Below are 20,009 nucleotides of genomic sequence, written 5' to 3' on the forward strand. Positions count from 1 at the left end.
CATTCCTTTAGGCTGTTAGTGATACACTTATCTGAATGCTTTTAAACATTTTCAAGCTTTATAAACAAAGTTTGACAATAGCTTTATGGGCACGTGATCAACAGTTACAGGAAATCAAGAGCAAAAGCTGAAAAAAATACCGTGGGTAGCTGATGGTGAGAGGCTACACTGTAGTCTTCCATACCATGAGCTGGGGCTGTATGAACTAATCCTGTTCCTTTTGCCATTGTCACATGATTTGCAGGTAACAGGGGAGATACTCTGCCAGGAATTGTAGGATGAGCACAGGAACCATCTGCCAAATCTGCACCTGGTGTGGAGAAAAAAAATAGAAAAAAGGAGAGAAGAGAGAAACGATTCATGCATTCAGTTTGTCTCATCAGAGAGCAGAAATGGAACAACTGATCAGCAGCATATGCTTGCTGATACTTTCATATTTAATACCATTTTATCTTATTTGTGGGTCCCCATCCAAATGCTTTCAAGTAATCTGCATTTTTAATTCCGCAAACTTTCTTTTCTTTGAAGTAAAAGCTCTTCTTCTACCTGAGACAATGTTCTCAAAAACAACATGGCAAAATACCAGAATAACATGAAAAGTCATAGAAACAGATTTCTCACCTCCTCTAGATACACATATTTCCAGCTTTGCATCACAGACATAGGCAAATGAATAAAATTCACAAATGACACATTAAATCCCAACTCAAAACACTGAATCAGAAGTCTGCCTGTTAAGAAGTATTACCATGCAGTATGTTAGGATACAAACTTAATGGCTTTAGTTCCTTAGTACAGATGACAGATGCATAGTCTTCATAGTTATGAAGAATGCTTAAGACACCTCTTAACAAAAAGAAACTTAAGAATCTTAAATGGCAACAACGGCTAACAGCCATTATGTTACGTTTTGTTGCACTAGGTATTTTTTTCAATAGTTTTCATAGAATTTAGCCATCAGGCAGTCAGTAAGCATACTTGTAACTAGCCGCTTATTCTCATGAACAAGAGCTGAAAGGCAGACATACTGCAGTCAGTGCAATGAAGATTTTTGAGCCTAAACACACTTCCATTCCATGTTTAAATTTTCCAAGTGTGAATCCAGATTTTAAAAAGTACTTCGTATCTGAAATTCTCCATCGTAGATTTCAACACACCAATACTGAATCTGACAGACATATTGTTTCAGCAAAGCATGTTCTCAGAATATAAACAAACATAATAAAACATCAAAATGGAATCAGTTTTCAGTTACCTACAAGATTTCTAAGCAACTTAAGATTAACAATATTAAAACCTACCTTTGCACGTTGAAATAACCTCAAACTGTGTGTCCAAAATAGCAGCTGTAGATTCAACTCTATCTGCAGCTAGAATGAAGTATTCACCAGTAGTTGCACATTTCACAACTGAATATCTACAACGCAAATATATATTTATGACGATGCTAAATAATTATGAACACCAAAAAGCTTAAAATTGTTTAAACACTTAATCTCTAAAAACACAGCATAATGGGTTTTAAGATCTACATATTCAATTCACTCAATGTCAAAATAACTTCAAGACAGAACAACATGAGAAAGAAGAAATAACTAAAAATGAAAGAAGAAATTAGTAATATTAATAGAGATACAGAACAAAGCTTATAATTGCATCAATTAAAAAAGAAGTAAGGTGCATTAAATAAAACTTAATGGTTGTCCAAAATGTTTTAATTTCATTTTACTGTCAAGTATCGATAAGGAACGATGCAGATCAGTGAACTAAGTTAAAGACGTACGCTGAATCTGGCATGTAACAAACTGCTTGATTTGCCGGCACAGTCCACGGTTGTGTGGTCCAGACTAGCACACTAGCAGGGGATGATCCATCTACAGATGTAAATAAAAAGTTCTTTACTTACCATTATCGTAAAAATAAAAGCACTAAGACTTAAAATCTATCCAAGAATCTTACCTATCACAGAGGTCAGCTTAGGTGGTGACTTCAACAGCGGAAATTTTATATACGCAGAACGACTGACATGCTGTTCGTTGTATTCCAGCTCTGCTTCAGCCAAGGCTGTTCTGGGTAGGTATCAAACATACATTAACACACTTGAACATGAAAAGCTGTTGATACCCTTGTTAAAAGTTAGAAGACAAAATAGTAAGTTGATTCTTACTTTGCTGAAGGAGACCAAAACACAGGTTTATAGTCCTGATAAATGAAACCCTAAAGAGGAAATGGAGGGAAAAAAGAAAGTTAAGAGAATCAAAACTCATAACACAAATCAAAACATACTTCAGCAGAAATTCAGCATACCTTATCATACATCTTGTGGAAGACTCTCAGCTGGTTTGCTTCATACTTTGGATCAAATGTACGGTAGCAGTTCTCCCAATCTGCCATTATACCCCAACGAATGAAGGCAGATTTCTGTTTCTCAATTGCTCTTTCTGCAAATTTTCTGGCTGAAAGAATTAGTTCCATTAAGTATACTGTTTAGTCTGGTAAGGTCAATACGATATCATTTAAAATATGCTATTGGCATTTTTGAGAAGAGCCTGAGCTGAGCATATTGAAACTATGCACTAATTACTGATATGTATTAAATAATTATTAAGGCTCAAAAAATTATGTATTTCAGAGAATTAGTTACATAAAGTACCATAAAGGGTAAAAAGAGCTAGAGGAGGCATTTTTTGACTAATATGAGGACGTACAGCACATACATCTCTAGAAGATAAGCTGCCTTTATAAGGGAGAGGAAAAAAAACAAACGTATTTAACCATGAAGACAATTTCTCAAGATGCACTATGAAGTAACAGAAAATAAGAATGAAAAAAACCACCTCTGTTGATGCTGATCTAAACTTTTCAATGCAATATGCACATGAAATTGTTAGCCCATTACATTGCTGCAATTTCATGCTAAAGCAGTTTCAATTGCTCATTGCAAATAGTTTTGCAGCTGAATGTTGATGTCTTCCAATACATAATGCACTTGAATTTTTTTGAAAGTTTCCATATAATGCAGACTAGCTTTCTCTGAAAGGATCACCCTTATAGTTCTGGAGTATTATTAAAAGCAGAGTCAATAGATACGTTCTGAAGTATGATATTGAGCCAAACTGTCCTGACGAAGCCAGTACTCAGTCTGCTTGGCAAATACATACAGCGATCCTCAAAAATGCCACCAATACCTCATAGAAAAAAGCACACAATAAAGTATAAAAGCTATATATAAAGAATAAAATTCGAAATACGGTGAGTAAGATGTAGAAATATCTAAGCCAACTTTTTCCAATAAGGATATTGCAAACAGTAGTTTACCTTTTTGCCTAATTTCCATTGGTGAAAGATTTTCAGCTCCTTTGACTTCTGACAATGCCTTCAACTCAATTGGCAATCCATGACAATCCCATCCTGGAACATAATGTACTTTATAACCTCTCATCATGTAGAAACGATTAGCGATGTCCTTCAAAATCTGAAAAGAGAGAAGGGTCAGTTAGCACTTTAGCTCCCCCATGTGGAAGAGTGACGTTATTACTTAAGATGCTAGAATTAAAAACAAATACAAAAGGCAACGTAATTAATTTACAGTTAACATATTTCTGATTTTTCTTGCCCATCATTTTACATTTTGGAAGAACCTCAAAGGACCTCCCAGCAAAGGAATTCACATTCAGCATAACTGAAAGATGCAGCTTATAAACTTGCAGGGCTTTAAGTGAGCAAATCCTACTCGCCCTCCTTTTTGAGCAGCATTTAGCTAGACTTAGTTAGCCTAGTACACATTATTTCTTCTTGATATAAATGATCATCTAACAAAACCTGGGGTTTTCAGAAGTCCATATAGGTGCGATACCTTGGCATACATCAGTTACGTCAGGCTATGGTATCTATATCAACCTGGTATCGTATAGTTTCTGTGTCACCACATTATTCTCTTTTATCTGTGAAGTGGAAGTTACAAGCCCTGTATGCCAAAACCGGCCCAAATACCTGGAAGTGTTATTAACACAAACGGTATAGGAGAGCGCACGGCACGTTACAGGAGGCAGTGAGAGGCGAGCAGGGCTGAGCATTTACTTTATTTAAGGCGTGGCCAACGTGGGGGTCTCCGTTGGCATACGGGGGTCCGTCATGGAGGCAAAACTCCTGCTTCGCCTTCCGTTGCCTTTGCCACGAGTACAGCCCGGAGAAGCCGCTCCTCTGCGGAGAGAACAAAAACAAACGCCGGCGCCGCGTGTCACGGCTCTCCGCACCACAAAGCCGCCCCGGCAGGGCACCGCGCCCCGGCAGCGAGGCCCCCGCCCCACCTGCTGCGTCTCCAGCTCGGTGTCGGGCTGCAGCCGGCCGGGCAGCTGGGCGGCGAAGCGGCTGCGGGGCAGCAGCACGCTGTCCCGGTACCCGCCCTCGGCCGGGGGCTGCCGGCCGCCGGCCTCCGAGGCGGCCCCGGCCCGGAGCCGGGCCCCGGCCCTCGCCGCCAGCGGGGCCCGCCATGCCCGCAGCATCCCCGCGGCTCCGCGCTCCGCCGCGCTTCCGCCTGCGCTACGGCGAGCGGCAGGCGCCGACGGGCCGCGCCGAGGGACACGCGGCGCCGCAACGCGTTTTCCTGCCGCACAGCGGGGGAACGAGGGGGTGGGGGATGCGAGGGGACGGCCCCTTGGGTCGCGTCACCCTGGCGCGAGGTCGCTGTCGTGTGTCGCGACAGGCAGGGGCCGGGCCGGCAAGGGCGCGCTGCGGAGCGGGGCCGGGCCGGCGGTGGGAAGGGGCGGGCCCGGGGCCGGTAAGGAGAGGGGAGCGCGGCCGGGAGGCACCGGGACGGGGCCGGAGCGGGTGAGTGAGGGCTGGGGGTTGCGGGGGGGCGGTTATATCATTGAATTTGTCGTAATATACGCCAGAAACTGCCCTCATCACAAAGAACGCGGCAAGGCCTGACACACGGGGCGGTGTGCCACACGGGAGGTGCAGCCCCTAGAGAAATATGAGGCACCTTCTGCTCTAATAGCGTTCCCTGCGCCTCATTACTTACTCCCAACCGGCGAGAGGGGTGTGGAGCCTGCCATTTCGGTTTCTCTTCAGTAAATCTTGGTTTTCATAGGCATATTTTAAAATTTGCCTAAAGATTTGCCTAAAGATTCTCTCCTAAAGATTTCTCTCTCCTAAAGAGTTTCTCCACAGAAAAAAAAGATTTGTCTCCCATAAGAAAATCCAAGAAAAATGTGTCCAAGAAACACACCGGGTCAAGCTTCTAGCACATAAGGCAGCTTTTCTTTATTGTTTTCTGAGGCTTTTGAATCTTTATGCAAACATTTGATGCGCTAAGCAGTAAAATATTAAGTTTTAACCTCGCTTGATGAAGCAGAAGTGAATGTGCAATGAAAGGCCACACAAAGGATGGGGAGCTGAGGTTAAAACCTGAATTATCTTCTCCTAAGCTCAGTTCTTTAGCCCAAGCTTCCCCATCTAATTGTCCTAATTTTTCTGCTCTGAAAAGTGCTCATGATCCAGATGTTTTCAGAACGACATTTGATTTTACTTCTTTCTGCCTTATTTCATGTGGGAGTATGTTAAAATAGTGTATTTCTTTCCACACGTTGTGACACATACTTGCTCTACAATTTTTCAGTTGTTTGAGAGCAGCTTTTTGCCACAGATAGCATGTCCAAAATTTCCTCTGTAACCATTACTGCCTGTCCAAGATAGACAGTGTATGCTTTGGGTATGGACCTTGGCTATTCTGCATGACTCCAGAGCACTTTGCTCCCATCCACGAGCAGTAAATAATAATAATTAACATTAGCAACTCTGCTTTCTGAATATACCTATACAGTTGGCCTACTCTTTTAGCTTGAGAGATCTTCTGACTTGTAGAGATACCTTTGCAGTGTTTCTAAAATGCTGAAAAGGCTCTTAAACTAGCTACATTTGGGATTTTGATACCTCTAACGTTTGCCATTTGCCTTTGCTTTAAATAGAGGTGAACTTGGGGTCACATCAATATCATATACAGTAGCTGGACTTATCACCTCATTATGTTATACTTAGTAGATATCTCAAGCAAGAAAGGAGCGGTGTTTTATAACGACTTATTGCTACTTAAGCAATGCTTGCTGAAAGTGCTGCAAATAGTCCGTGACTGCGAGAGGAGCCTAATACTTATTGTATTCTATTCAGTGGTTAATCACTTCCCCTGTATTTTTTCTAGCTCTGTGCTCATGTGTTTTCCTTGGAAGTAAATCATATATGTGAGCTCTTCCAAAAAAACGTGCAGTCTACACAGGTAGAAAAATTGTAAGGAAAACATACGAAGCAATTAGCTCTACGTTTTAAAGGTTACAGAATGATTGTCAGTACTTCTTATTCCTGGTAATAATTCCAGGTACCAAAAACCTGGGAGGAAAGGGTGATTACTGGCCTTTAGCTACAGGGATAGTTATTCTTTAATTCAGAATTGAAGGCATAGTGAATTGCATTGAAATATTCTGGAGAACAAAGACAGTGCAATAGGGAAGAATGATGTACAGAAGGACATACAGTTTTGAGGGCAGGAATGGAGGTTTAATAGATTTCCTTGAGAAATCAAGAGAAGTTAAAGAAATACAGAAGGGAATACATCTAAAATTTAGATGAACAGCCTTTGACATGCAAGTGCAGCATCTGCAGTATCAGCACATTATTAACCTATTTTGTGTCCACAATCAGGCCATCTACAAAAAACCATTTGTTTAAAACCAAATGAAAAGTCAAGTTGCTCTTGTCATCCTGCCTGGAAGTCTTATATTTGATTCTGGGCACAGACCAACTCTGCAGGCTCAGAACTGAAAAAATGGACTTACTACATGAGTACTGTGTGTAGACTGCACTTTTCCTCGGCTTTTATGATAACGAGTTTCTGATGGTGTAGTGTTGTTGTTTGTTTGTTTGTTTAATGCCAGTTTTTTAATTTAGTGAGGAAAACTTAAGTTCGGTGTCAGGACATGGATATTAGAAAACTGTGTCTAAAATAGCTTCATATCCTCGCCTTCATGTTAACTGTGTTTAAAAGTCACAGCTCACTATTACTGCTCACTGTAATTCATTTCCCCCTTCCTACTCAGCTAAAATAAACTGTATCTGTTTGGAATGTTATATAAAATATTTTCCTTCTTGTCATCCCTTATCTTAAAAGAAGCATGCAAATTTATTTTTGTTTCTTTTCAGTGTTCAGTATGGCGTCTCCAAGTCTGCTTATGCGTGTGGTTGCCTCTGCATATTCCGTTGCGGAAAAAGCTGCAACAATTGTTAGAAATGTAATGGCTGCAGGAGACCTGGGGATAGTGGAGAAGGTATTTCTTTTACTTTGTTCCAGTTCCACTTCTTTTATCAAGATACAGGTCAAACTAGTATTTCTGAAGATCAGAACTGGGGAAGGGCAATACAGTCAATTCAAGTTGCTCGACCTCACCTCTTTGGTACAAAAATCCTTGTTAAAGGATTAAAAGAGCATTGGAGTAGAGGTGTATTTTGACTAGTATTTCTGAAGGATGTTATGATGCTTAAAAGGAACACATTATTTTTTCCTGACTTCCCCCACAAAACACAAGCTTTGGATAGCAAATCCAAATTTCAAATCAGAGTTCATACTAATGCATCTTTCCCGTTAATTTCCATACGTGTGTTCTAACATCTGTAGTACAGCATACATTACTGGTCCTTGTGAATTTTGGGTTAGGGCAAACCAATTTTTTTTCTTAAAAAAAAAAAAAGAAACTTAGATTTTCTTGTAAATCATGCTTTTCAAAGTTAGTTTGGCGCTTCAAAATTAATTGTAAATAGAAAGTAGACATGAAATTACAATAATCTGCGTGAAGTTCTTAATTTGCTGTAAGTTAGTATGCTGCGCTGATGAACCAGGATCTGGGTTCTGACTGCAGTACTGGAAGTGGTGGAATTAATTTTTAAGGTTAATTCTAGCTTTATGAGTTTGTTACAATGTTGTGGTCTGCATTAAGTATTTATATTATTTTATGGAATCATAGGATGGTTTGGGTTGGAAGGGACCTTAAAGATCATCTAGTTCCAACCCCTCTGCCATGGGCAGGGATGCCTGCCAGCAGATCAGGTTGGTTGCCCAAAGCCCCACCCAACCTGACCTTGAACACTACCAGGAACGGGGCATCGATAGCTCCTCTGGGCAACCTGTTCCAGTGCCTCACCACCCTCTGAGTAAAGATTTTCTTCCTTATACCTAATCTAAACCTATCCTCCTTTAGTTTTTAACTTGTATTTATGCTTGGGATTGCCACAGCCCAGATGCAGGACCTTTCACCTGGCCTTGTCGAACTTCATGAGGTTCACACAGGCACATCTCTTCAGCCTGTCAGGGTCTCTCTGGATGCTTCCCTCAAGCATGTGGACTGTACCACTCAGCTTGGTGTCATCAGCAAGCTTGCTGAGGGTGCGCTCGATCCCACTGTCCATGTACCCAACAAAGATGTCCCAGGGTCTTCCTATTTTCCCTTTGTAAAAATGGGGGTTATGTCAGTGGGAACTTCATCAGACTGCCACGACTACTCAGATGGGATGGACAGTGGCTTAGTAACTACATCCACCAGTTCCCTCAGGGCCTGCATCTCATCAGGTCCCAAGGACTTGCGCACCTTCAGGTTTGTTAGTTGATCTCAAACCTGATCCTCTTCTATACCGGGCAGTTCATCATTCTCCCAATCCTTACCTTTTCCTTCTGTGACTTGGGTGGTGTGGCTTGAGCACTTTCCTGTGAAGACTGAGGCAAAAACGTCATTCAGTACCTCAGCCTTCATATGCTGGGTAACCAGGTCTCCCATTTCCTTCTGGAGGGGGCACACATTTTTCCAAGTTTTTCTTTCACCACCGACATTCTGATAGGAGCTCTTGTTGCCTTTGATGTCCCTGACCAGATTTAGTTCTATCAGTGCTTTAGCTTTCCTAACCCAATTCCTGGTTGCTTGGACAATTTCTCTGTACTCCTCCCAGGCTACTTGTCCTTGCTTCCACCCTCTGTAGGCTTCCTTTTTGTATTTCAGTTTGGCCTAGATCTCCTTGTTCTTCCGTGCAGGCCTCCTGGCATTTTTGCCTGACTTCCTCTTTGTTGGGATGCATTGCTCCTGAGCTTGAAAGAGGTGATCCTTGAATGTTAACCAGCATTTTTGGTCCCCTCTTCCCTCCAGGGCTTTGTCCCACAGTACTCTACCAAGCAGATCCTTGAAGAGCCCAAGGACTGCTCTCCTGGAGTCCAGGTTATGAGCTTGCTGTGCACCCTCCTCACTGCCCTAAAGATCTTGAACTCCACGATTTCATGGTTGCTGCAGACAAGTCTGCCCTTGAGCTTCACATTCCCCACCAGCCCCTCCTTATTAGTGAGGACAAGGTCCAGCATAGCACCTCTCCTTTTCGGCTCCACTTGGAGAAGGAAGTTGTCAGCGCATTCCAGGAACCTGCCCTGGTCTTTTCATGGTTATTTTTGGTCTTCACGTTGAAGCTGTTGCTGATATTTATGTTTTTCTGGAAGTAAGCACTTCCAGCCAGTTGTACAGAGAAGCCCGACCCTTTATGGCTTCTATTGTCAGTTCAGACAGTAGATGCAAAAAGAAAGGTTTCTTTTTATTTTTTTCCCATTTGATCAGTTATATTCACCAGTGAGAAAACATTTGCATTTTTTTTTCTTTTTTTCCATTTTTTTCTGAGCATGTAAAATCAGGTGTATGGGAAGAGAGAATTTAGAAAACCTGGAGGGTAATGATCTATTTTCAAAAGAACTTAGATGCATAGCAGTGTTCTCAGAAACACAAATAAAGTATGCTTTCTCACATAACCTGCTTTTAGGTTCTTGGAAAATCTTGTAGTGCAGTTGCATTAGTAAGCCTTAAAATACTTCTATTCAGAGATTCAAAGGAACCGTTCTCTATAGTTAGATTAACTGGTTAACTTTAAATGCATAAACAGATTTCATTAAGCTTACTTTTTTTTCCTTTTTTTTTTTTTAATTTATTGAGAGTCCACATATGTTAAGGTAATTTTACCTAAAAATAACTGATTGGTTTCATCTGCTTAGGTTTTTTGTTTGTTTGTTTTTAATGTGGGACGTTTAATATTATTTCCCAGTAAATCAGAGATGCATTGCTTAATCATTTTCTAATACAATAAAAGCAACAAACAAGCAATTTTGAACTCTGATCAAGTAAATAATTGTAAGAACAGTGTAACAAAAACTGGCAGAAGTAATAGGTGATAGAGCTTCTAAATAAGACCACTGATTGTACCTACCTTATTTTTATGAATACTACAAACACACAAAATTAGGTTGAAAACAATGACCAACAGGAAAGGTTCCTGTCTGAGGAGCTAGCAATCTCAAAGAATTCCTGCAAGCTTTTTATCAAAGGTGGCTGGGGAAGAAAGAGAGTGTAAGTGAGAGAGAGAACCTGTATGTGCCTATGCGTTACCGTCGGGAGAGAAGAGAGATGAAAAAGAACATAAAGTTTTCATCATTCATTCTCTTTCTGCAGGTAGCAAGCCTCGAGACCAATTCCATCTGGCTTTACTGAAAGCTTTAGAAAAGCTAGGAAGACAATGTTCCGCCTTTTCCCTCACAACAGTGACCTCCCATCCATTTATCACAATGAGGAAAAAGTGGTCCAAGGACAGTTGAATTTTTAGCTAGCTCCTCCAATCCCTCTCTTGATGTTCAGAGTTTTCTTTCTCCCAGTCAACTCAAAGATCTCCATTTGTATTGCGTCTCTTTGTAGCCCTTCTACATTTTTTTTGGTTAGGAAGACATTTTGCCCAGCTATTCTTTTACTATTGATGACTGTTTTGAAGAACTACAAGTTAGATTAATTGGACCTTTAAATCACCTTTTACTAACACCTCTATCTCTCTTTTCTTTCCTAATTTGCTCCATCATTCCAGTGTGCCTTAAAATACTTATTTTTACCTATTAACACCTTAATTTCTGCCTTTCATTCTTCTTGTATCTGGGTTTATACTTGTATTAATTTATTCTTTATGTAGTATAATATTTGCACAAATACACGTTCAGTATGATTGCATCCATGAATAAGAATGCAGCATTTATGGCATGTATGGTTCCAATATCGTAGCAGTGTATCTTAGCTCTGAGGTATACGGGGAGAAAAACTCTGCTTCTTCCAGTCTTTAGCCTGCCTCTCTCAGGACTGTTTATTAGGTTAATGATTTGTCAAATTTAACTTCTTTTTCTTTACAAGGTATTTTCTTTACAAGATATTCAGGGTGCAATATGAGTCGTTATACTACTTTTGTTTTGAAGTACCTAAGTTTCTATCCATCCTTTGACAGAGTGGAGCCAATGACTTGCAGACCAAGGCTGACCGACTGGTACAAAAGAGCATTTGTACTTCACTGGCACGGAAGTTTCCCAAGGTGACGATCATAGGAGAAGAAGTAAGTACCTGATTTATTTCATACTGACAATTCAGAATGTGGTAACTTGCAGTGGAATTTACTTTGGCAAGTTTAAGGAAATGTCTCTTTGGAAAAAAAAAAAAAGATATCCATCCCATTTTATCTTTCCATTGCATTAGCTTTGTCAAGTAAGTTGCAAGCCAATCCATAGTTCTAAGGCAAATTGAGGCGAGTCCAGCACCTTTTTCTAATGATTTTGAGAAACTTTTTTTAGGAACTACCCCCTGATGAGGTGGATGAGGAATTAATTGAAGATGGACACTGTGAAGAAATACTGAAGAAAACTTGTCCTGCTCAGTACACAGGAATTAAAGAGGAAGAGGTAATGTTATATGTTGGCTTTCATATTTTACACTATTCTATTTACTGGTTACTGATTTTAAGTAAGAATGTATTAAGAAGAAAGATTATTTTAATGTTGCCAATTTTTCTATTTGGTCTGAAACCTGAAATATAGTCTTGAGAATCACACCTCTGGAGCTGGAAATGCTGGATATCCCTTTGTACAACAAAGGGAAATGGAAATCTGCTTCTTACAACTTGTGATTCAAATTTATTTGAACCAAATTGACTTTGGACATGAGAAAGTAATCTCATTTCCATGTTCAATTTAAACATTGATACCTCTGTTAAGATATTTGCTGACAAGTTCCAATCAGTTTTCAAGACTTTTTTTTTTTGTAAAATACTAATAATGTAGGCTTCAGTCCTATATCATAATGCTAAAAATTTGAATGTATTTATTTACTGTCTTTTGTAAGGAAATAAAACGCACTAAAGTAAAATATATAGTTTGTGTGTTTATTACATGATTTGTATTTGTTTATGCTGTTCCTTAATTTTTATTTTTTTAACAGCTTGTAATATGGGTTGATCCTTTGGATGGAACCAAAGAGTACACTGAAGGTTGGTTTCTCAGTTCTGCAGATTCAAAAACTTACAGCAATGCAATAAAGTAGCATGTACATTTATGATAGAAGCTGCATACAGTATTATTTCATAAGGCTGATTTTGTTTCTGTACTCTGTAAGTACTATGGATTTTTTTAATTGTTACATTCAGTTCCAACCAGTATTGAATATTCCTGATGGGCTACCAAGTTCCCACCATTTTTTATTACTTCAAGGAGCAAAAAGCTGCCTTTACTTGCTAGCAGGTTGTATTAAAAATTCTTTAGTTAAATAAGCTTACAATTTCTTACATACTTTGAACTGGAGGATTGAATCTCCTGTACACACAGGAATATGCTCAATTATATTTACATCCTCCTCTTCAAACTATTCAAATGACCTAGCTTCCTGCTGCATCTTTTAGTTGGTTAACGTAAAATCTTTTAGTTAGTTTTTTTTTCCCCATTTTCAGGGAGAGAGATGTAAAACTGTCGTCCAGTTGCTGGTTTTGAAAACCATTAAAGAATTTAGACTCCCAGTTTTAGAAGAGTGTCATCATATCCTTATAGCAAATTTCCAGTACCTAAAAGAGGGACTCTTTGTCAGGGAGTGGAGTGATAAGACAAAGGGGAATGGCTTTAAACTAAAAGAGGGCAGATTTAGATTAGGTATAAGGAAGAAATACTTTATTCAGAGGGTGGTGAGGCACAGGAAGAGGTAGACCGGAGAAGCAGTGGATGCCCCATCCCTTGTAGTGTTCAAGGCCAGGCTGGATGGGGCTTTGGGCAACCTGGTCTGGTGGGAGGTCATGGCAGGGTGGGTTGGAACTAGATGATCTTTAAGGTCCCTTCCAACCCAGGCCATTCTGTGATTCTATGATTCTATATGCTGCTGTATAGTTGTACCTTGAAACTTTTCTCATTATGTATTAATTATAACATAGCTCACAATAGAGGAATTCTTTCTGGAGAGTTTTTTTGCAGACCTTGGGGCAAACTGACTAAATCAAACAACATTTTACACCGGAAAATCCTGCTTAGTGTTTGTATTTTTAAGATACTACTTTGCATATCAATTCATGGACTTCTATTGAGGGTTTACTTTTTTTTTTTTTACTTTCTCTTTTTCAATCATAACTATATACATATTATTTATCCACAGGTCTCCTTGACCATGTAACAGTTCTCATTGGAATTGCTTACGGAGGCAAAGCAATAGCAGGAGTTATTAACCAGCCATATTACAACTATGAGGTATTAAATGCGTTGATATATTTGAGAACATTAGGTGATTTGTAACTGTCACTTCTATTACATTTCTCGTTAGCACACTTGAAACTAGAATTAAGTCGAGAAATATGCACGTATTAGTTTCTCAGTCAAGGGAGGCAGAATATAATGCCTCACCGTAATTTACAGATGAGAAACAGTAAATGAATTTCTGAAGGTTGTATGACATCATTGCCATAGAGGGAAAGAGGCTGAGGTGTCCTGATTTTTCGCTCTGGGCTCTAGAGTATTTCCTTTTAAGTGCCACCATTTAAATGAATATCACAGTATTAATATTATACTCCCTAAGATGGAAAGATGTCTCTAGCTACGCTTTTCTATTTGTCCTTTAAATACTGACTGTTGTGGTTAACCATCATCTGGACCTGTGTACCTTTTCCATAGGCAGGAGCTAATGCTGCACTGGGCAGGACGATTTGGGGAGTCCTGGGCCTAGGTGCCTTTGGATTTCAGCTCACAGAAGCACCTGCCGGCAAACACATCATTGTTACCACCCGTTCTCACAGCAGTGCCCTGGTAAATGACTGCATCAGTGCTATGAACCCAGACAGCGTCATCAGAGTTGGAGGAGCAGGAAATAAGGTATGAAAACTCCAAATCTTTTGGTTTGATTGGGAGGCGGTACCTTTGGAAGAAGAAGTAGTATTTTGAAAGAAAACTGTTGTTTACCTGCATGAATGTACAGGAGACTTCCTCCTCCTTCCCTAGCATGACTCGTCTTCCTAGCACTCAGTCTGCCATGGGGGTAAGGAGTCAAAATTTCATATAGACATATTTGTAACAGTGGCTATGCTGGGCATAGCTGAAGTCTGTCTTTCCCTAGTATTCTGTTTCTAGAAGAGAAAATAAAAAGATAAGAAAAGACCAGAATGACTAATGGGAATTCAATGTGATCATAACTAATCCTAACTAGACTTTTCCAGCTGTTCACATTAGATAGTTGGAGAAAAAGCCCTATGAGAAACACATGTCTAAGGATAAATGTAGGAACAGTACACAGTGATCTTTGCAAACCTTCTTCACAAACAGGGAATACTCTTGTACCATAGTTTTGAAAGCTTACTTTTGTCGTGGCTGTCAAAAAGACCCTTGAATGCCTTTTTTCAAACACGTGCATAGGCCCAAATGTCTCTAAGATAACACAGAGAGAGTTTCCACTTTACTTTTGTAATACTTGCACAAGATGAGGAATCTTGTTTCTGGAACTAAAAGCAGATTTTTCACCCTTTAGACTGTTTATATAACAATCAAAATAGATCATTTGGGATGGTAATATGGTATATCTTTCTAAATCTTTATATATATACATATTCCGTAATATGTGAAAGGAAATAACTGGTACTTATTTTCTAAGAGTAAACTTACGGAATAAACTGATCTAATCCCAGTTTCCTGGTGTTATTTTTTCACTGTTTCTAAATGCCTAGATTCTTTGCAATGATTAGCACTCTGTTTTCATACTAGATCATTCAGCTTATAGAAGGCAAGGCGTCTGCTTATGTATATGCCAGTCCTGGATGCAAGAAGTGGGATACATGTGCACCTGAAGCTATTTTACATGCTGTCGGAGGTGAGTTAATAGTATTCAAAATCCTTTCTGAGATAAGTGAAACTACATCAGTTTAAAGTCATTTATACTTTTCATAGAAAGAAAGGAATTTCAAAACATGTCTTTGGAAAGAAAAGTTACATTATGTATGTATGTATGTGTGTGTGGTCATGGTTCTCTGGGGGCTGAGCCATTTGAAGTCAACAGTAACTCCAAAGGGGCAGCAAATTACACTCAGGAAAGCATTATATGATCTGTTTTGCCCTGGACTAATATAGTCAAATAATGAAAAAAAAATCCAAAATTTTGAGCATACTATTTTTTGTATTTTCAAAACATTTTTTTTCTTTTGGCTACTACTAACTACTATACAGTAAAATCACAGTGTCCTACTAACTAGACGCAAAAATTCATTATTAGTAACATGTGGTTGTGTAACATGTGGAAATTGCATTCTTTATAACAACAAAAATAGACTAAATCGTGCAGTTGTTCCTTGGATATACAAACTCCAAAACTGAGTCATTCATGTAATTCAGTAGAGTTAGTGGTCTCCAGTCAACATAAGTCATTTCACCTTTATAGGGAGGAAGGGAGAAGTTATGAAAAGTCTGACTAACAAGAATTTGAATACAAGATTATACTTTTTCTGTTGTTTGCATTGATAACCAGTATATGCTAATAATTTTTTTTAATCTCCTGAATTCTGTCAAGCAAAATTATGGGCTTCACAATAACATGATTTATTTATCTCCTCTGTAGTCTACAGTGTAGTGTTGATGACTGGGATAGCTTTAAACAGGTTAGCTCAGGCACAAAAAAAACAACCAATCTGGGTCAGCACAGTGCTGTATTTAGCCTCCTTGTTATGCAGGTATCTTGTGGTTAAATTAGCTTGCGTTAAAATCTGTGTTGCTCTTGCTAAGTGATTTCTCCAAACTCATTTAAAAACAGCTGGGGTATTTCTATTTTATGTTGTAGTTTGTGGTATAGACATACCCTGGCTTTTACCTGAACTGAGAATTTTACTTTCCTTCTTGTCAACTGCCAATGTATTAAATACTCATGAAGCATTTTAATTTATCCGTAGGAGAGAGCTGTTGTTTTCTTTTTCCTGAAACATGAGGAATTGAAGTATTGCTGAAAGAAAATGCAACCCATTAGTTATTTGGTTTCAGTGAATAAAAAACTGTTGTGCTCAAACTGGGCAAAAAGATCATATTTCACATCTAAAGACAGGGATTTGTACCTCAAAGAATGACTGGCTTTTGTTTTCTTGTTGATTTGTTTTTTTTAGTTATATCACTATACTAACAAATTAGATTATCCCTCTCCAATTGCTGTTTGCTGGAATGAAATGTTTATGTTCTGTTTTGTTTTCAGGCAAGATAACTGATATCCATGGAAACTCATTTCAGTATAACAAGGAAGTGAAACACATGAATTCAGCTGGGGTCCTTGCCACCTTGAGAAATTATGACTATTATGCCAGTCGTATTCCTAACACCGTTAAACAATCTCTTGTGCCTTAAAGCAGTAAAGCATCTTCACTCAGCCTGGAAAGCCAAGAAAGTAAGATTGGAGGAAAAGAAAGAAGAAGATAACTGAGCTTGAAATTGTTTTACAAAATCTGAACCTAATTCTTACATTAAACTGTTCAATAATTTCAAAATGACCTGCAGACTGTCTACGTAAAATGTTGGATCAGATTGTTTTGCTGTGTTTAGCAGATAACACAATAATGACATTTCTTCAATAGTTGTTTTCCCTGCTCTTTGGAAGTAGAGTGTTCATTCTTCATGTGATATGACTCTGGTTAACTACTGCTAATTGTGACAGTGCAATCCAAAAATCACCTTCAAATTCAGGGCACAAAATCGTGTTAAGTCATTTACCAAATTTTGTTGAATGTTTTTTGTTGTATGTACTCAACAAGAGTTTGTGTTAAATGCAAATGGAGTAAGAATTTGTCTGGATGGATTAACCCATTTATTATAAAGTTGATTGTTTTGATTCTTAGAAGTGAAATGTGTTCTTTATAGGCAGGGGCGTGTGTATTTCAGGATCGAATGAAGCTGTTTTTTTTTTTGTTTGGCTTCCTTTAAAGTTGTTGACCAGGATTTGTTTTCAATACAGACATCTCCTGAGGTAATTTATTTCCTGCAGGACTTCTGTCATATGTATGTAGCAGTAATTAATGTAATCCTTTACAATGATGCTGTGGTCCTTTCTATCTAGCCAAACTAGGGTAGTTTTAAGTTAGTTCTAGAGGGGTTGTATATGCTTCATAGCTTCAAAACAGTTAAGGTGTTTAAAAGGTATTTTTGCATTCATTGAACTCAACCAGCCAATAGTAACCTTTTCATCTGGCTGTTTTATGATTGTACGTGTTATTTTGCTTACCGAATATTTTAAGATTCTCTTTTGTGTTTCATGCCCCCTCTCACTTTATGAAAGATTGTATCTTTCAATCAGTTCAAGGTATGTACCAACCAAGTTAAGTTGTATACAGAATAGACACACGATTACAACTATGAGGTATTAAATACACTGGTATATTTGAGAGCATTAGGTAACTTGTAACTGTCACTTCTACCACATTTCTGGTTAGCACACTTGAAACTAGAAAGTGTGTGCTGGAGTTAATGTTGTGTGGGAAAGGAATTCCCAGCTTCCCTTTGATGATCTGAAATTCCTCTGGCAAGGGTCTATGCCACCTCAATCTTGGAGAGTTAGGGGCATCTTAACTGGGGGTCCTAGGTTACTTTCTCATACATGGGGACAAAAGAAATGCCTGAACTTGAATTTTTTCGTGTCCAAATTGAGAGCAAAAGTTCCAGGTGCCTTTCTAAGAGCACGTGAACTTGACACTACGATGTTCCCCTCCAATGGAGCACGGGTTAAAAGAGAGGAGAGCAGGGGACAAGACCACCTGAAATGACCTTTAAAAACTGAAAGACTGTTTCAGTCAGCCTTCCCCCATAGATGTGAGGGCTAGAGAAGCAGGATTGAAGTGTCCAGCCTACTTGAATGCAGAAGAGAACAGGAAGAAGGAAGTTAGGTATCATCAGCTAAAATTGGCGACCTTAGCCAATACAGATGAAGTCTCTTTAAGAAGAATGAGGACTCTGGAGTATCTTGACTCAGTGGGGCACTTCTGTATTCTGTTTTCTCCAGACTTTATGATGCAAGTCCTTCACCCTCAAATTAAGGAGTCTTAGGGCCCCCCTTTCCCTAAAAATGTGACGCGTGCTGAGGCATGCCTTGAGTGGCTGCCAGTTTCAATAGGCTACACACAGTTGTTCTTTTCTCTGTTCTCTGTGCACAGAAGAGCGGCGTCTGCTGAGTTCTCAGGCTTGTGGTGCTAGGGAGGGTGTCTGAATTTGACTGCTTACTTAAAGCCTGAATAGCAAAGTTCTTCCAGCATGATTTGTTTTCTTTAACCTCTGCTGACACTACGAATAGCAAAGTAGCCTGCACGTTGCACTGCACCCCTTCTATGTCCTCCTTGCCCACAAGATTAAGTCCTAATAACCACACTCTGGGTCCACTCAGTCTTTAAGCTATCACAGAACTTGAAGATACAAATGCTATGTTTTCCATACAGATGAAAATTTCCAAATGCAGTTTTTGATAGTGTTCGTGTTCTACAACTTTATTTCTACTTTCATCAAACAACATACCTAACAAGTCTGACTTTTCTAACTACAAATATAGAGTCCTTGGATTTGATCTTTTCCTCTCATTGGTAATGCCAATATGACTTCAGTGAAGTAACTCCAGGCTTGTCCTGATTGTTCTTAAAACTAGCTGGCTTAAAGCTAACTGTATTTCCAGCAAGCAGGAACATCTTAACACCAGAATATATGAACAAGGCAGCTCTTGCTGAAGGGTTCACAGTCTCCCTATGTGCAAACATGGAAAAGGAACAGGGGAAGCTCTTTGCTTAGTGAGAACAGCTTATCCCTATAACATTTACAGATAAATTAGCAAGAATATCACTTACCTCACCCTATCATTGTCAGCCAGTCCATAATGCTATCATTACACTGGATTAAAGCTGCATATGGAAGAATAACACATGCTTCTACTCCTTTCATCTAGAGCTTACCTTTCTTCTCCTTCCACAAATGTATGACTACTAAGGGCGCACAAGACAGATTCAGCCTGCTTTAATTAGGGCCTTCATCATATTTTGGCTTCTCATAACTTGAGTCACTCCATGTATTGAATGCGATTGAGGTTTGCTACCTAGCAAGTACAGACTAATTTTCACTCAGTTATACATAATTCTCTCCAGGATTCCTGGATATGCATGCTTTAAGATTCATATCAACATTGGCATCTGAATTTGCAAAACACTTTAAAATGTGGAATGACTTAAAGCCTGCCTTCATGTGTCTTTCCTTGAAATTGTCACCAAAATACAAGTACAGAGCTTAGTAATACTCATCTGTGTCTCTATATCCTTATTTTCATCTGACATCTGATGTATGTTTGGGGATTTCCTCTGCATAAGCCCCTTTCTAATTCGGCTGTAACAGACACAGACACAGATTTCTAGGTTGGAAGAGACCTCAAGATCATCGAGTCCAACCTCCGACCTAACACTAAGTACTCCACTAAACCATATCACTAAGCTCTACATCTAAACGTCTTTTAAAGACCTCCAGGGATGGCGACTCCACCACCTCCCTGGGCAGCCCGTTCCAATGCTTAATAACCCTTTCGGTAAAGAAGTACTTCCTAACATCCAACCTAAAACTCCCCTGTCGCAACTTTCGCCCATTCCCCCTCGTCCTGTCACCAGGCACGTGGGAG

The 20,009-nt window shown here is 39.3% G+C and overlaps 2 protein-coding genes across 2 annotated transcripts in view; one reads left to right on the forward strand and one right to left on the reverse strand.

Annotated features, from left to right (window-relative positions):
• IARS2 (isoleucyl-tRNA synthetase 2, mitochondrial) overlaps positions 1-4,656 on the reverse strand; it is a 29,038-nt gene extending 24,382 nt beyond the window's left edge. Inside the window, exons 1-9 of the mRNA XM_035560672.2 lie at positions 4,311-4,656; positions 4,081-4,203; positions 3,319-3,475; positions 2,308-2,456; positions 2,168-2,217; positions 1,960-2,069; positions 1,784-1,874; positions 1,302-1,417; positions 141-310 (exon numbers count right to left, since the gene is read on the reverse strand). Coding sequence (XP_035416565.1) covers positions 141-310; positions 1,302-1,417; positions 1,784-1,874; positions 1,960-2,069; positions 2,168-2,217; positions 2,308-2,456; positions 3,319-3,475; positions 4,081-4,203; positions 4,311-4,505 — 1,161 coding nt within the window. The 5' untranslated portion in view covers positions 4,506-4,656. The remainder of the gene's footprint in view (positions 1-140; positions 311-1,301; positions 1,418-1,783; positions 1,875-1,959; positions 2,070-2,167; positions 2,218-2,307; positions 2,457-3,318; positions 3,476-4,080; positions 4,204-4,310) is intronic.
• Positions 4,657-4,671: 15 nt separating this feature from the next.
• On the forward strand, positions 4,672-17,210 carry BPNT1 (3'(2'), 5'-bisphosphate nucleotidase 1). The gene is made up of 9 exons (XM_035560684.2): positions 4,672-4,830; positions 7,198-7,322; positions 11,335-11,439; positions 11,675-11,782; positions 12,318-12,366; positions 13,512-13,603; positions 14,024-14,221; positions 15,104-15,209; positions 16,572-17,210. Exons 2-9 carry the CDS (start codon positions 7,206-7,208, stop codon positions 16,718-16,720), a joined length of 924 nt encoding a protein of 307 aa, XP_035416577.1. The 5' UTR covers positions 4,672-4,830; positions 7,198-7,205; the 3' UTR covers positions 16,721-17,210.
• Positions 17,211-20,009: the final 2,799 nt, after the last annotated feature.

Source organism: Cygnus atratus, chromosome 3 (genome assembly GCF_013377495.2).
Source record: "Cygnus atratus isolate AKBS03 ecotype Queensland, Australia chromosome 3, CAtr_DNAZoo_HiC_assembly, whole genome shotgun sequence".
NCBI classification, from domain to species: domain Eukaryota; kingdom Metazoa; phylum Chordata; class Aves; order Anseriformes; family Anatidae; genus Cygnus; species Cygnus atratus.

Excerpts from the sequence above, each read along its gene's own strand:
- BPNT1 (XM_035560684.2), top strand. The coding sequence starts at position 7,206 with ATGGCGTCTCCAAGTCTGCTTATGCGTGTGGTTGCCTCTGCATATTCC. Across the intron at positions 12,367-13,511 it reads AACCAAAGAGTACACTGAAG|GTCTCCTTGACCATGTAACA; the intron begins GTTGGTTTCTCA and ends ATTTATCCACAG. Across the intron at positions 13,604-14,023 it reads AGCCATATTACAACTATGAG|GCAGGAGCTAATGCTGCACT; the intron begins GTATTAAATGCG and ends CCTTTTCCATAG.